General features: G+C 38.8%; 1 protein-coding gene across 3 annotated transcripts in view; it reads left to right on the top strand.

Annotated features, from left to right (window-relative positions):
* zgc:154058 (Frag1/DRAM/Sfk1 family protein) overlaps positions 1–16,044 on the top strand; it is a 29,440-nt gene that overhangs the window by 11,028 nt on the left and 2,368 nt on the right. For 2 of the 3 annotated variants that reach the window (XM_017464413.3, XM_053679651.1), the window contains 2 exons: positions 6,230–6,357; positions 14,918–15,095. In XM_017464413.3, coding sequence (XP_017319902.1) covers positions 6,230–6,357; positions 14,918–15,095 — 306 coding nt within the window. Of the gene's footprint in view, positions 1–6,229; positions 6,372–14,917; positions 15,096–16,044 lie in introns of those variants that run through there. The other variant, XM_053679652.1, reaches the window with a different exon arrangement.

Here is a 16,044-nt window from a genome sequence, read left to right as displayed (position 1 = left end):
GAGTGTAGGTCCAGTATTGCATGGAAAGTGGTATTTTACATACCCAGACTCTGTGGCAGCCAGGTGTGTGTTTTACTGCAGGTCTCAGATGTCTTTTGTGTTGTATTGCTGGTGAAATATGACCTTTGACCTATACAGTTTAGCCTGGCAGTAATGTCTGTGCAAAGACATGGAGGCCTGTGTTGCTACTGATATGTCCAGTCAGTCAAGTTGTGCCTCAGCAAGATGGTTAGATTGCAGGAAGTCATGGCCCTGCTGTTTCCGTGTTGAACCCTAGATTGTATTTTTATCCACAGACAAAAACGGCTATTTTTCATTAGATCAGTATTGTATTATAATATTGCACATCCATGTGTATATCCTTATTGGTTTGCGTAGTACATCCATGTTGACAAAGCCATATCTTTCAGAGACAAGAGTTATGTTTGCTTACATGGTGTTGATACATGTACATGGGACTTTTTCCTTTATTGTAATAATTTGTATGATGTGATTCATAGATGTGTTAGTCCATGAGAGCTTGTAGCTTCCCACTGAAGTATTTGTTTTGGTTATATGCATTAAGCTACACTGGCTGCTTTTTCTTGTTAGAACAAGAAGATATCCCTAACCCCAGGCAATCAAATTCTTGTATTAAATTAAAGAGTTCTTCAATCACAGACCAGTTACTGTAAAATTCAGTGTTATTGATGGTAGTCTGGGAATATTAGGCTTGTCTAGTCATGTTTTGGGAAGTCCCATGTTCTGTCAAAGTTATGCTGTGTGGGGGAAGTATGTTTCAGGGTGATATCAATAGGATGCCGGGCCAGAGATATTCAAACGATCTTGCTTACATAGTGAATTCGTGAAGTCGTTTTGTATGAGTGGTTTTTCATTCTGTTGAGACAGTGCACACTAGCAGAACTAATACTGTCACTGCTTGTATAGATATATAGTAGGAGCTGCTTGTCATTGCAGGTTACATAATAATCACTGTTTTTCACTCTGTGGTGGAGCTCTCTCTGAAACAAGTGGAGCACAGGAGGAAACATCCATCAACATAAGAAACACAATAACAAAGCACTGCAGGAGCTGACCTAGGTCTCTGGAGGCACACAGGCAACCTATCATCATACCATAAAATACCGCTTCTCTCTCTTCTTTGCTGTATTCTGCATGATCACTGGGTATAGTTGGGCAGATTGCAGAGAGACACACAGAGATGTGGAAGCCCTAAATTGCCATGATTTTCTTAACATGCTACATATTGCACTTGCACTTTTGGCCACACATTTGTTCATTAGGAGTGTTAAACATTTACATTCAGGTTTACAAGAGCGTGTTGTTGTTTTTTTCGCAACACAGTGCTATTTCCTCAGTGTTGTCAGTGATTTCCAAGCCCTTTTATACAGTGGCTTCAGAAAGTGCACTATATGGCTGAAAGTTTTTGGACACTTGACGATCACACCTACAGGCCCTTACATACTGAGCGCGACGTGATAAAGTGAAGCGAATCGCCGACGAACAGTGCTTTCACATCGAATGTGAAATGATTGATCACCTTCAGCTAATTCACGCCTGCACAATAGGTGGGGCTGACCGAGAATGCGTTTTACGCCCACACACTAGGTGGCACAACCCACTATTCAGCTGATCAGCCTATTGTCTTTGACCACCGAGAAAAAGAATCACTTAAATGTTGGTGTGTAGCACCACAAGTCACACAAACTGTTAGGACGTACAGAAAAAGAAAGAAAATGGATTTGAAAATGGATTTAGCTGTGACTATTATCAAAACGTTCACCCCTTCCAGATTTTGTCCCGCTGTTATGTGCTGTTATGATAACTTCCACTCTTCTGGGAAGGCGATCCACTAGATTTTGGAACAATACCGTGGGGGTTTGTGTCGCATTCAGCCACAAAAGCATTAGTAAGGTCAGACACTGATGTCGGGTTAGGAGGAGTCTGGGGTGCAGTTAATGTTCCAGTTCATCCAAAAGGTTGTGGTCAGGGCTTGCTTTATAAACCTCACTTTGTGCTCAGGAGCATTGTCATGCCGGAACAGGTTTGGGCCTCTTAGTTGTATTGAAGGGAAATTGTAACTTACAATTCAGAGACAACCTGTACAACTGTGTGCGTCCCAACTTTGTGGCAAAAGTTTGAGGAAGAACCACATATGGGTGTGGTGGTCCGGTGTCCACATACTTTTGGCCATATAGTGTGTTCAGTCCCCTTCAGTTTTGCCATAATTTATTGTAGGGCTGCAACAACTAATCCATAATAATCGATAATTAAAATAATCAACAATGAATGTCATTATGGATGACACAGCTGCTGCTGTGGGAAAAGTGCACGATCCAGGTTGTCCAAAACATGACTGTTTTATATTAAGTGCTTCAAACAAATTCGTAAGTGTATTAACGTGGCTTGATGTATCAGATGCTGCGACAGATGTGTGTGCTGTTTAATGTGTTCCAGAAATGTTTTCTTCAGTGCAGAAATGACCATTTTACCTTTATATCCTTATCTGTAAATGTTAGAAATTCACACTAGTATTTCCATTTTTCATAAATCCTCGTCCTGACAGTGAGTGAGTCTCCATTAAACTTCACTGAATGAGCGCAAGCCCATGCATGCGCGTTAATCAAACAGCACGTAATAGAAAGTAAGCGCAATAACTCTGACTAAAATATTCATTTTGATCAAATATGTTGTTAGATGCTATATTTAGCGATATTTAGAAACAAAAGTAATTGTTTGAGAGCAGTAACTGTAACGGGGTTATAACATGTAATTGTATAGAAATGCAAGAAGTGTCGTACATTTACAGAATAAAGTAACATGTTTTTGTGTTCAGATGAGTGAATGTGTGTGTTACTGCAGAACATTCAACCTCTTACCAGTTAACACTTAGTTTGTGCTTTTGTTTTTCTCTTTTTAATCATTTTTAATATAATGATTTCACTTCTGCTTTAAAGCTTGTGGACAATCAATTGTTTTTTTGTTATCAAAAAATAATGTTAATATTTTAAAAAGTCATTTGCACAATGTATAACATAGCCCACACATAGATACATTTAATACCTTTTTCATAGCCTTCAATTTGCACAATGTGTGAAAGACAACACTAGGCAGAATGTGAAATAGCATTTTTTCCCCCGAAAAAATACAGAAAAGAAAAATGGGACTTCTAATCCTACCAATTGATTAATCGAATAAATAATCAACAGATTAATCAATTATCAAAATAATCGTTAGTTGTAGCCCTACTTTATTGTATTGGATTGTATTAAAATGGCCTTTTGGTTATTAATCTACACACAATAATCCATTATGACAAAGTGAAAACATGTTTTAGAAATATTTGCAAATGTATTAAAAATCAAAAACTGAAATCTCTCATTTCGATACATATTCAGGTCTTTTATTCAGTACTTTGTAAAAGCACCTTTGGCAGCACTTACAGCTTCAAGTCTTCTTCTTTTACAGCTTTGAGACTTCTTTAAATTTCTACAAGCTTTGCACACCTGGATTTGGGCAGTTTTTCCCATTCTTCCTTTATGGATTATAGTGTGTGGAATAATGGCCAAAAAAATTCCCTAAATTTGATCCATTTTAAATTAAATCTGTAACGCAATAAAGTGTGCAGAATCTGAAGGACACTGAATATTTTCCCAAGCCACTTGTTTTTCTGTTATTCTATAAATGTTACATTTTCCACTGTTAAAGAACTAATGTTTGTTCTCTGCAAGTTACAGCCATGTAATAGCGCCACCCACAAATTTGTCTTATCAACTTTAACGGGCTAATTAAAGTGCCAAGTGGGTGCCTACCACAGTTCTGTTAACATCCATGTAGTGGTTTGTTCAAATGCGTACTAAACTTTTATCAGTTAGTTAGATGGCATCAGCAGATGTTGCCCGCTCTGTTATGCTAAATTGGAGAATTGCTTAAGGGAGAACTGCTTAATGTGCCTCATGCAACCTTGTAATATTTGGCATACTTGGAATATACTTTGAATGGGATGCCAGGCCATGACAGTGTATAGTCCACTAAAAATTTTATTTCAATTTAAAGTAAGTCAATAATAACTCACAATGTTCCACATTCAGATATTTTAGAATTAAATTGGCACAGCCAATATAATATAAGATGTAATTTTCATCTATTTTTGAACATTGGGATACATTTTATAAAAAACCTTTTTATCAGTATAATAACTGTTATTACCTAATGGGGCATACACTTTAATAGTTTCTGATATCCCTTATTTTCCCTATAGAAACATCCTATTCTAATTTCAGAGCCTATATATTAGTTGAAAGAATATGATAAATATGTCAAACAAACAAACAAACAAACAAAAAAATAAATAAAAATTTAAATTGTAGACTTCAATTACAGCCCTTTAGGGTCTCACAAAAATGCTGATGTTGACCGGGAAGAATTTGTGTTTGACACGCCGTCATGTTCATATTGCAATGGTTTGATTTCCTGTTATTAGTAAATGAATGTATTAAAAAAATTTTGTATCAGTATCGTTTCATGAAGGCTGTATCTTGTTGTGGTTTTAGTGTATCGTCACGTGCCTAGTCACAACTTTGACTTCCAACAATGCCATAGCCATCAATGAACAGGAATCAGTCAGAGCATAATTGCACAAATAAACTGCATTCAATAAAAAAGAATCCCTTTTTGTAAGTTATAAGTGCCTTCTAGCAACCTACCCTAGGATTAGTTGCTGTTAAAATAGCATTACATTCATGAATGAGTTTCTAATAGAACGTTTTAAGCGGCACTATCAGATCTTGACAGGCCATGATTTTGGCCGATACGTTTGTTAGCACATTCTTAGCAGCATTATTTTTGTCATAATTGAGCAATTACTTTAAAAGTGTAGGCTGGTGAAGGAGAGATGGCTAGTGAATAAACCTGGTGGCCTTTTCCTGTCTGACTGCCTCATTCTCTTGCTCTGGCTCTGACCCAACCTCTCAGTCAGTTGGGAGGAAACCATGAGAAAGCAAGACTGCTGCATTTGTTTAGAGTCAAACGCAGGAATATTTGTCTCTGAGGTGTGGTTTGAGCTAAACAGGAAAATGATGCTTGCCAACAGCAGCATGTGGCACAGAGAACGCCTGCCCCCCCCTTTTTTCATGTCCAGCTTTCTCAGGATTAGAATTCAACTCTAGGAAATGTGCACACCCTTGCCTCTTCAAGGCATTGATCTTTGATGATCTGCAGTACAGTGGCTAACCTTATGTTGGTTAGTTTTTCCATGTGTTTTGCTATACCATCCTTCTAGAGATATTTTTAGCTTGCTGTGAATTGTGACGTGTGCTAGACTTTGTTGCTGTATTCACTCCGTGTCCTCTTCCTCACAGCTTATGTCTATTACTAGATCTGTCGACAACAATGCTCTTGACATTGCACTCCAAACAACAGTCTAAGCTAATGGAGTAAACAAGCATTTTTTGGCTACAGCTGGGCTTTGTTAAAAAGCATAAAGGCTAATTTCCTTTGCCCGGACATGTTGTTTCTTTTTCCATGCTTGTAACTTGCCTAACTTCTCTTAAATTATTTAGATCCTAACAGGAACGTGTGGTGCCCACACACATTCTCAGAATTAGTTTTTTATGGTACTTCTCCCATGGAGTACCATATAAATGAGACATCTGCATGCAAGGTACTATATCTGGATCTGTTTCCTTTGGACTGGGAGATTAATGAGGCTGTTACTCAGATTAAGACATGAAGGGCAGTTTTGTCCCCACTGTTTTCCCTAGCTGACCAGCTCCAGTTACCTCTCATTTAAGCATTAACACAACAAAGTAAACAGCAGAGCAGACCAGAGTGACCGGCCCATATAAGAGCTCTAAGCACATAACAATTGACCTTGTTACCCCTGCCATAGGCCTCCTTTCCCTTCCTGCCACCTCATAACCTTACTCTTCCAGGAAAAAATTATTAGTTTCTGGGGAAACAGCAGACAAAGGTTTTTGTCCTGCAGAATCTGGCTCAGAACACTCATACCAGGCAGAAATGTACATAGCCAATGCAGAGAGCACGTCCCTGGAAGTCCACAAGGCATAATTAAAACAGACAAATTCTGGGATTTAAATCTGAGAATTATGTTTTAAATGATCTTGTGATAACCAAATTGTATATAGAATTTATTCAATCAGTGTCTAGCTATAGACACTATAACTATATCTCTCATGTGTTCTATCTGTGTGTTTTTTTTCTCTTTCAGTGATGGTAATAGTTTTGCTGCATTATGCTCATGTGATTGAAAGGCGCCAGAACTGCGTGTTAAACACAGCAAGTCTCTCCACCGGCTGGATCTGCTCTGCAGGACTCATCATGGTGGGCAACTTCCAGGTGAGAGCAGTGGGGTGTGTATAAGTACATCCTTTTACAGTGCAGGAGATCTATAAATTGTAGCATCAGTGAATAAATTTAGTTTTCTGGAAATAGCAAAAACAGTATCTTTTTGAGCCAAGACTTCAAAAGACCTTATTTAGTACTGTGTTTCTTTTGTAATGAGAAATATGCCATAAATGGTAGCAACACTTCTGCCTTGTTTATAGATGTAAGGATTATGCTTATAACTAGATTCAGACAAAGGGTATTCATTTAGAAAAAAAAACTGTAATGCAGTTTAAACCGTGTTTATATTAGACTAAGAAAAGTAGGGCTGTAGTTCCTGAATGAACCATGTACAAACACTGGAGTCAGACATGTTGTGTTTAAGAAAACCCAAATGTAAGTTAAAAAGGCTACTAGCAGATTAGAGATGCATAAACTAATCGATAAAATTGATAATAATCAATTATGAAAATCGATGACAATGAATCTCGTTATTGTTTAGTTGGTCTGCGCACGGCACAGGGCATGTTTACTCATTGTGTTACTTCTGTTCCGAAAACACGCATCGGGGAGTAAATACTAAAGTTGTGTCCCAAATGATGTACTATACACTTACACTATGCACTGTGTACTCTACCGTCTAGTGTATGTATTTTAGAACTGTAATATCATCTCAAATGAAATACTAGTGTTTTTTTTTTTTTTACAAACCGGAAGTATAAGCCTCTTCCTAGTCAATAGCACATAACGTCAAACGCACATAATGCGACGCCTCTAGCTTTAGCAGAATACCCAGAGTCAACAACAATGGATTTCTTCAGTTACTATTTATGTCAGTGTTACCTTTTATGCTCAGCATGACCTCAGTCACCATCAGACAGAGGTGTAATCATTAAGTGACAGTGGAAAAAAGTGTGTGAGCTGTAAGTCCTGTAAGGCATTGGAGCATTTTGTATTAAATGCCATGGAGGAGACTGTAACCTGCAAACTTTACAAAGTGGAGCTTGTGTAGCACGGAAGCATGACAGTGATGCACGAGGACAAACTTACTCTTATATCCAAAATGCTCCACTGTGTACAAGGGGTTGGGGAAACTGGTGCGAGTTTCTAAAAAGGTTTAGTTTAGTTCAAGTTTATTGTCATTATCTACTGTATTTGCGTGCGTGCAGTGTAAATTCTGTCGTTAATTATAACGGGAGCGATCTATTTGTAACGAGGCCGCGTTACTCTTTACTCGCAATGTAGACGCGTTGATAAACAGTGTAACGCAAGTAAGATCTGTAATGCCTTTATAAACCGGTATGATCAAAGTAAACTAAAGTAAAACAATATGTCTAAAGGCAGTGAGCAACAGAAACCATAAAGTGCAGTGAAAGTGAGATTTTATTGTTAATTTAGGACTGTAGTTTAATTATCAGTGCTTTTTTTTTATTTTTTTATTTTTTTTTTTTAAAAACTTGTTTCTTTGAGTCTTAGCAGGTCACAATCATCCATTCATACATCGAGTTACATAGCTGTTCCCTGTTGGTGAACATTGTTAATCTGTCAGTTTTTATAGTATTAGACATCTACAGAACCTCAAAGATTAGGATGTATCCCGTCTCTGTTCTCTGATCCTCTGCTAAAATCTATATATGCAGTTAGGTCCATAAATATCTGGACACCGACAAATTTATTGTTATATAAAATTTGTTTTTTAACTGTACAACAGTATATTGAAATTTAATTAAATGGATCTTAAAGTCTTTCAACTTTAATTTGTAGGTATTTACATCCAAATCAGGTGAATGGTGTATGAATTACAGCACTTTTTACATATGGTTCCAAACAAAAGTCTAAAAGAACTTCATATGTATACACCAATCAGCCGTAACATTAAAACCATGGAGAGGGGAAATGAATAGCATTGATTATCTTGTTACAGTGGCATCTGTCAAGGGGTGGGATATATTAGGCAGCTAGTAAAGAGTCAGTTCTCGAAGTTGATGTGTTGGAAGTAGGAAACATAAGCAAGTGTAAGGATCTGAGCTACTTTGACCATATTGTGATGGCTAGACGACTGGGTCAGAACATCTCCAAAAGAGCAGGTCTTGTGTGGTGTTCCCGGTATGCAGTGATTAGTACCTGTCAAAAGTGGTCCAAGGAAGGACAAACGGTGAACCAGCAACGAGGTCCTGGACGCCCGTGGCTCATCGATGTGTGTGCGGAGTGAAGGATAGCTCATTTGGTTCGATCCCACAGAAGAGCTACTGTAACACAGACTGTTGAAAAATTTAATGCTGGCTATAAGAGAAATGTGATAAAAAGAACAAACAGTGCGTCGCAGCTTGCTACGTATGGGGCTATGTAGCCGTAGACAGGTCAAAGAGCTCATGCTGACCCCTGTCCACTGCAGAAAGCACCTACAGTTCACATGTGAACATCAGAACTGGACCATGGAGCAATGGTATAAGGTGGCCTGGTCTGATAAATCACATTTTGTTTAAAAATCATGTGGACGGTTGGGTGTGTGTGTGTCACTCACCTGGGGAAGAGATGGCACCAGGATGCACTATGGGAAGAAGCAAGCTGGCGGAGGAGGTGTGATGCTCTGGGAAAAATGTTCTGCTGAAAACCTTGGTTCCTGTCATTCATACGGATATTACTTTGACACCATGATTATTGTCATAGGCTTAGCTTAGTTTTAGCTTGTGTGTACACATGCATGTGTGTCCAAGAAAGTGTTTGGTGCTTAATATTGAATTGACCATCTTATGCTATATCCCCTGTAGCTATTGTATTTTTGCTCAGCTAAGATGGGGCTGTACTCTGTCTTATTGTTTTTCTGTTTTTTTGTTTTTTTTTTTGTTCTCCAGGGCTGTTGCATCAAAGTTCACCGATTTGTAATAGGCTCTGTAATCCTCTTTGGAGCCATAGAAAATCACTGAGCAAAGGGCACTGTTTTACTCTGTGGAATTTACATCTTTTACCATTATTTATGAATCAGTGTTGACTCTCTTGCTGGCTCAAAGTTTTTAGGCAGCTGTAATGTTTGGACACTTGGCTGAGTGCCCAACTTGCAAGCAATGCGGGGGGGGGTTGGCCAATAGGGCACCAGACAGACATTTTTACGAGCCGGTTGCCATAGAGACAGAGGGGGAGAACAAGTTCTCTTTCTCATACTATAACCGTCCACCTCTTAACTATACAGATTTATCAACTGGATGTCTGAGAGTGTATACAGATTGAAACATCCATTCTTCATCTCTTCCTTATATAAGTATGAAAAGCAAGAGTATGAGTACATTTCTGTCTGTGTAGGATGGCCATTCCATCTTGTGTGGTCTAATAATTGCAAATTTGGTTTCTTGACCGTTTTTAATTTTTCTAATTTTTTTGGAGTGATTACGTTTATGTACTGGCATTGCAAAACCACCATTTTTTTATTTTTTACTTTAACTACAGCAGCCATCTTTGTGCCATTACACACAACAAATTTTGGTTATACATTTGTTTGCAGAAACCTCAGTATCTTTGCTCAGGATAGGCCTAGCTCATTGGAACAAATGTTCTAGATCTCTAGAGCACTTTACAAGGTACATGTGCATATACAAATATTTTGCACATTCGTGTTGCTTAGACTTAGAACTAAAGTCCAAATGTGATGCTTAAGATTGCTCACAGTTCCACAGTTACAGTCAATTTATATTGGGAAGGGTTCGAGTCTCTTAGGGGTACCTAAGTAAGTATAGTGTGCGTGCAGAACATTTCAGGTTTGAGACTTTTTTAAAAAAAATCGGGGCGAGAATGTGCAACTACAGCTCAGAAGTTACTTACTACTTTTATCACAGGAGAAACAACAGCACAGGTTTTTTTTTTTTTTTTGTGTGTGTGTGTAACACCCAACTGAACACTGCTTCCATATTTGCATAAAATCTATTTATTCATACCAACTGTACACCTGTACCAACATGACAGATCAGGCTCGTTCTTCAAATCTGGCTCTCGAGGTCCGCTGTCCTACAGAGTCCTCCAATCTCAAACTCACAATTTTTACAACAGAATGGTGCTATGGATTTCATTTCCATTTCTGTGAAAATGCCAGGTTCGTCTCTGGTCCCCCACCAAAGATATTCAACCGGAAAGTGAGGGGGAATTTTAATAAGTGGCACTTTATCACCTCCATAAAAAACTGTGGGTAGTCTTGAGCATTACATTATGTTCTAAGTCTAAGGAACATGAATGTACAAAATGTTTATATGTGTTCATGTACCTTGCAATATGCTCTAGAGATCAGTTTTTGTTCCAGGGAGCTAGGCCCATCTTGAGCCGATATATATATAGAGGTTTACGTAAACAGCTGTAAAACCAAAATTTGTTGTGTGCCATGACGCAAAGATGGGCGTCGTAGTTAAACCAAGTAAAATAAAATAAAAAATTTAAAACTGGTGATTTTGCGTTGCCAATTCATAGAGGTAATCCCTCAAAAAAGTCTAGCAACCTGCACTGGACCACTTGAGATGGAATGACCCAGGAGAAGACACTGGCACATACAGTTCATCAGTCAGTCTTTCATTTGTCTTGTTGCGTTTTTTATTATTATTATATTATCTCAGTGTTAATTTGGTCTTATTTCAATGTCTGGAAATTTTGCAGTTGTATTACTTTAAGCGTTTTAAAGATTGAATGTCATTTTGGCAATGACTACTGCAGTCTTGTGTATCCTGGACATTAAAATCACTTGTCTATATTGATGTCTCTATGTGTGGAAAGCAGAACTGAGTGCCAAGCACAAGAGTTCCATGTTTGGTTGGAATACAGAAAGTCTGCAAACCATTAAGTCTGAATGAGCTGATTCCTTCCTTGGTGTGTGTGTGCGCGCATGTTTGTGTGGGAACTCTTCCACACAGAGCCTTTTAGGAGGGCTGTGTGTACACAACCAGTCTCTTCATACTCGTCTGTTCACATGGCTGCTACTTGCCATATCGTGCTCCAGTGCAACTATTAACACAGACTGAAATGTGAGTAGAGATTCCTGCTGCCACCCCCGTAGCCACTTCACAGAGGGAAAGGTGGATCCAGTGCCTTTTTTGGCTCTCATAAGGTTTTTGAGTTGACTTCTAAAATCTTTCAACAAGACCTGTATAGCCCTTGTCAGGATTTAGGTCGAAGGATTGATGTATTGTGTCCTGATAACTTAGTGAATATGTTTAACTTCACTGTGTTGTGAAACCACAGACTGGCATCTGATGGCAGAAAAGAAACAAAACTATGAGATTTCTTCTTAGTATCCTTTGTTACGAAACAGGGGAATTTGCTGTCTGCTTGAATGACTCATGGGTGCTGTGTGTGTATGTGTTGAGTTTGGAATGAGAAACATCAAACAGACACGCGAGCCAGAGCAGGAAAATGAATTCTGGACACCACATCTGCACCTCATCAGCCAGCCCGCCTGCACTTCTCGAACATTCCACTGAGATGCTCACCATGCAGGATGTCAATATGGCCAACTCACTGTCTTCTGCCACCCAACACGTGTGACACATTATTTCTTCAGGGACGGTTATATAATAGATCCTTTTGTCTGTAATTTTGTGTAACCAAAAATTTAGAAATAGACATTTCTCAATCATCCATGGAAAAGGAAAGAGAAACTGGGGAGAGAAGAGCTGTGTAGGTACAGGTGTGCAGGGTGTGAGGAGCTGCAGACTCTTAACAAGCCTGCCTGTGCATGTTAGGAAGGCAGTGCCACGTGGAACATTCTCTCCCCTAATTAGTGACATTTATAGCCTTTCAGAACATACAGTAGATTTTTCCCTCCTTTTCATTCCTAACATGGAAAGAAACAGATATAGAAATCAAAGCATACTTTCCTGACTGGATTTCAGTGTAAATTAATGGTATTTTATGTTCACTTTCCCCAGATATTAAAGCATCCACCTTTGATAAATCTAACTTGGCATGGCATTTCAGTCATGACAATTCAGGGATGGAACCGTCTAGATGTTATTTAGCAATGTACAATGCAATAGCAGCCGTTTTAACAGTTGAAGAGTAAGGTGGCTTACTGATGAGTCACTTCCTTTCTTGTTGAAATTAAACTGTTGTTACACTAGCAGCCAGTGAGCAGAGGAATGGCTCACTGGCTGCCGTTGTATCAATTCTGATCAGTACAACCTTTCTGGGAGGTACTGGTGCATATTTAGGTCTTTGCACATCTTATATTTTGTGGCTGGGACCCACTGACCACGGAGACACTTAAGCCTTGCACACCCAATTGCAGAATTGCCACTTAATAATGTGTAAATAAATGTTGAGGACATGCATGCTCCTTGTGGGATTTAGCGAAATTTACAGTTATGAGGCAGACAGAATTTGAGCACCTATAGGAGTAGTCTAGCATGAGCGAAATTATGGGGCCGAGAGGTTAAATGAATAGGTGAACTTTGCTGCTCTCTGCTGGTGAGGTTAACAAGCAGTTTGTGAATTTACAACTCATAACTAATCCTAAATAAGTGAGCAGAGATTACTAATTTAACTAAATTAATCCCATTTTTCTGTGCCTCAAGGCGTTACCTTCCCATGCTGGGTATTTCCACACTTAAATATCGTTTACACTAACAACACATGTTCTATAGGGGAACGTTTACAGTCAGCATCATTCAGACCTGTTTGAAATGTACTGACTGAGTTTGTTTTCCTCCGGCTTCAGAGCTCCATACCACAGCTCTGAGTACTGAGCGCTGAAAATAACTGCCAGAGAAGTCCATGCACACTGTAATTACCTCTTGCACTTTTAACATACTTTTGGGGAAACTGTTTGCACCTCACTTGAACTGAACTATATCTAAAACTTATTTCTAACAGCTGGTTCAACCGTCTGCCTCAGAAACACAATAATATTAACCACAGAACCAAAATAATGTTGAATGCTAACCTAGAGGAAGTGTTCAACCCCTCAGCGTGTTTGATGTTGTCATGACACACACACTTGGGTGGGAAATACTAATAAGGTTCTACTTTTCGTGTGTGTTGTGTGAGTGGGGGTGAGCAGGAGCATCAATTCAAATAGTTTCAAGTTTCACCATTTCTTAGTAGTGAGATAGAGGGCATCCCCACATTTTAGATTAAGTAGCTTTGTAAGTAGGTAAGCTGTTCTTTCAATATAGCAAGTAGCACAGTAGCATTGATAAATGGTACACCATTTTTATTTTCTTAATGTATGCTACACATTTTCAATCAGTTAAGCGTTTTTTGTTGGTTGGAAGCATGATTACATGTTGCTAGAAAGGCCACTTTCTCGAACCCTGACAGCAGGAAAAAAGACAAGAAAACCTGGACTTGAAATAATATTTTGTCGATTGTGTGAGATGAATGCAAATGTATGAGAGACTTTATTTGACTTTAATAGTATGCAGTGTGTTTATCTGTGTTTTAAAAAATATAGCATTATGTTTCTCATCAACGCACTTGTACAAATACACACACAAGTGTTATGGTGTTATGATAAAGCTGTGGGTTGATTATAATTATTTTTTGGAGTAATTTGACCATTTGACACTTTTCTCTTTTAATGAGCTGACTCAGTGACAATCACTTCATCAGATTTGCAGAGATTTTTTTGTGATTGTTGCAGCCAAAATGTGTGATATTGCTGCCCCCCCCCCAAATTTCAAAATTTGTGATGCAATCTGCAGAGTTTTTTGTGCTTTTTTGCTGAAAACTACAACCCCCAGTTCCGAAAAAGTTGGGACACTGTAAAATGTAAATAAAAACAGAATGCAGTGTTTTGCAAATCTCATAAACCCATGTTATTCACAATAGAACATAGAAAACATATAAAATGTTTAAACTGAGGAAATGTACCATTTAAAGAAGAAAATAACGTAGTTTTGAATTTGATGGTCGCAACACGTCTCAAAAAAGTTGGGACGAGGCAGCAAAAGGCTGGAAAAGTAAGTGTTACAAAGAAATGTAGATAAGGGACTCTTACAATGTATCTTGTAGCAAAGCAGGCTAAATTTCTCTAAATTTCTCTATGAATTCTGTAGTTTAACTAAGCTGTTTAAAGTTGTTTGTTCAGTACTGCTAAATACAGACATGACTGACAGGTAAGTGACTGAAGTACAATTCCTAGTGTGCATGCACTCAGCTTTGGATGTACTTATAACTCTAGATATTGTATTTGTCAACGTTGGTTGGGTATCTGATTTGTACATGGACCAGGCTTTTAGAACAAAAGTACTTGTTTGCAACTGAAGCAAATTAGTGGGTTTTTTGTTTTGTTAGCCTGTGAAGTCTATGGTGTGGCTACAGCAACAGGACAGAGTGAGAAGCATTCTACGAGTGCTGTCAAAGTACTGTGACGCCTTACTGGAGAATCTGACATTGGCTCAGTCTGTTTAGTTCTGAGTTTTATGTTTTTACATATACTGTATGCACAGATAGGAACTGTAACATTGCTGTAGGCTAATGGCCATCACATGTATGTGTGTCTATTTTTTTGTGCTGTAACTTTATCGTGATTTTGCTCATTATTTGGATTTTTATTTTCAAAGTAAAATTATTAAATGTATTATCTTGTGTGTTCCAGGTAGATAATGCAAAGGTGTTGCACTACGTTGGGGCCGGTGTGGCCTTTCCCACTAGCGTGCTGTTTGTGAGTGTGCAGTCTGCACTCACTTATAAACTGGCCAAGACTCAGGGTGAGTACATTATGGGCCATTTGCGTCTCATCATGACCCTGCTGGCCTTCATAGCCTTGGTGCTCAGTATCCTTCTCTGTGACAGAAATGTCTGTATAACTATAAAACTAACATAGTACACTATATGGCGAAAGTTTTGTGGACACCTGACCAACATACTCACATTGAAATTACAAAGTTGCTATAATAGCCTCCACTCTTCTGGGAAGGCTTTTCACTAGATTTTGAAATGTGGCTGTGGGGATTTGTGCTCATTCAGCCACAAGAGCATTAGTGAGTTCAGGCACTGATGTTGGGTGAGGAGGCCTGGGGCACAGTTGCCGTTCCAATTCATCTCAAAAGTGTTCAGTGGGCTTGTGTCATGACTCGGTGGTACTGTCATATTAGAAGAGGTTTGGCCCCTTTATTACAGTGAAGGGAAATTGTAATGCTACGGCATACAAAGACATCCTATATAATTGTGTGCTTTCAAATTTGTGGAAGCAGTGTGGGGAAGTCCTGCATATGGGTGTGATTGTCAGGTGTCCACAAACTTGTACACCTGCTCATTTATCCAGTTATCCAGTCAGTTACTCATGTAGCAGCAGCACGATACATAAAAATCAGTTAATGTCACACCAGACATCAGAATATGGAAAAAATGTGATCTCTTACACATTTGTGACTTTAACTGTGGCATGCTTATTAGTGCCAGATGGGCTGGTTTGAGTATTTCAGAAACTGCTGATCTCCTGGGATTTTTAACATACAGTAGTCTCTGGAGTTTACACAGAATTGTGCAAAAAAACGAAACTCATCCTGTGTACGGAGAGTCTGCAGGCTAACGCACCTGGTCGATAAGAGAGATCAGAGGAGAATGACCAGACTGGTCTGAGCTGCCAGGAAGTCTATAGTAACTCAAATATTCAGTCTTTACAACCACGGTGAGCAGAAAAGCATCAGCATGCACAAAACATCGAGCCTTGTGGAGGATGGGCTACAACAACCAAAGGCCACATTAGCTTCCACACCTGTC

Source organism: Ictalurus punctatus, chromosome 3 (assembly GCF_001660625.3).
Source record: "Ictalurus punctatus breed USDA103 chromosome 3, Coco_2.0, whole genome shotgun sequence".
Classification (NCBI taxonomy): domain Eukaryota; kingdom Metazoa; phylum Chordata; class Actinopteri; order Siluriformes; family Ictaluridae; genus Ictalurus; species Ictalurus punctatus.
The sequence above is the reverse complement of the archived record's forward strand: the minus strand, read 5'-3'. Positions and strand labels throughout refer to the sequence as shown.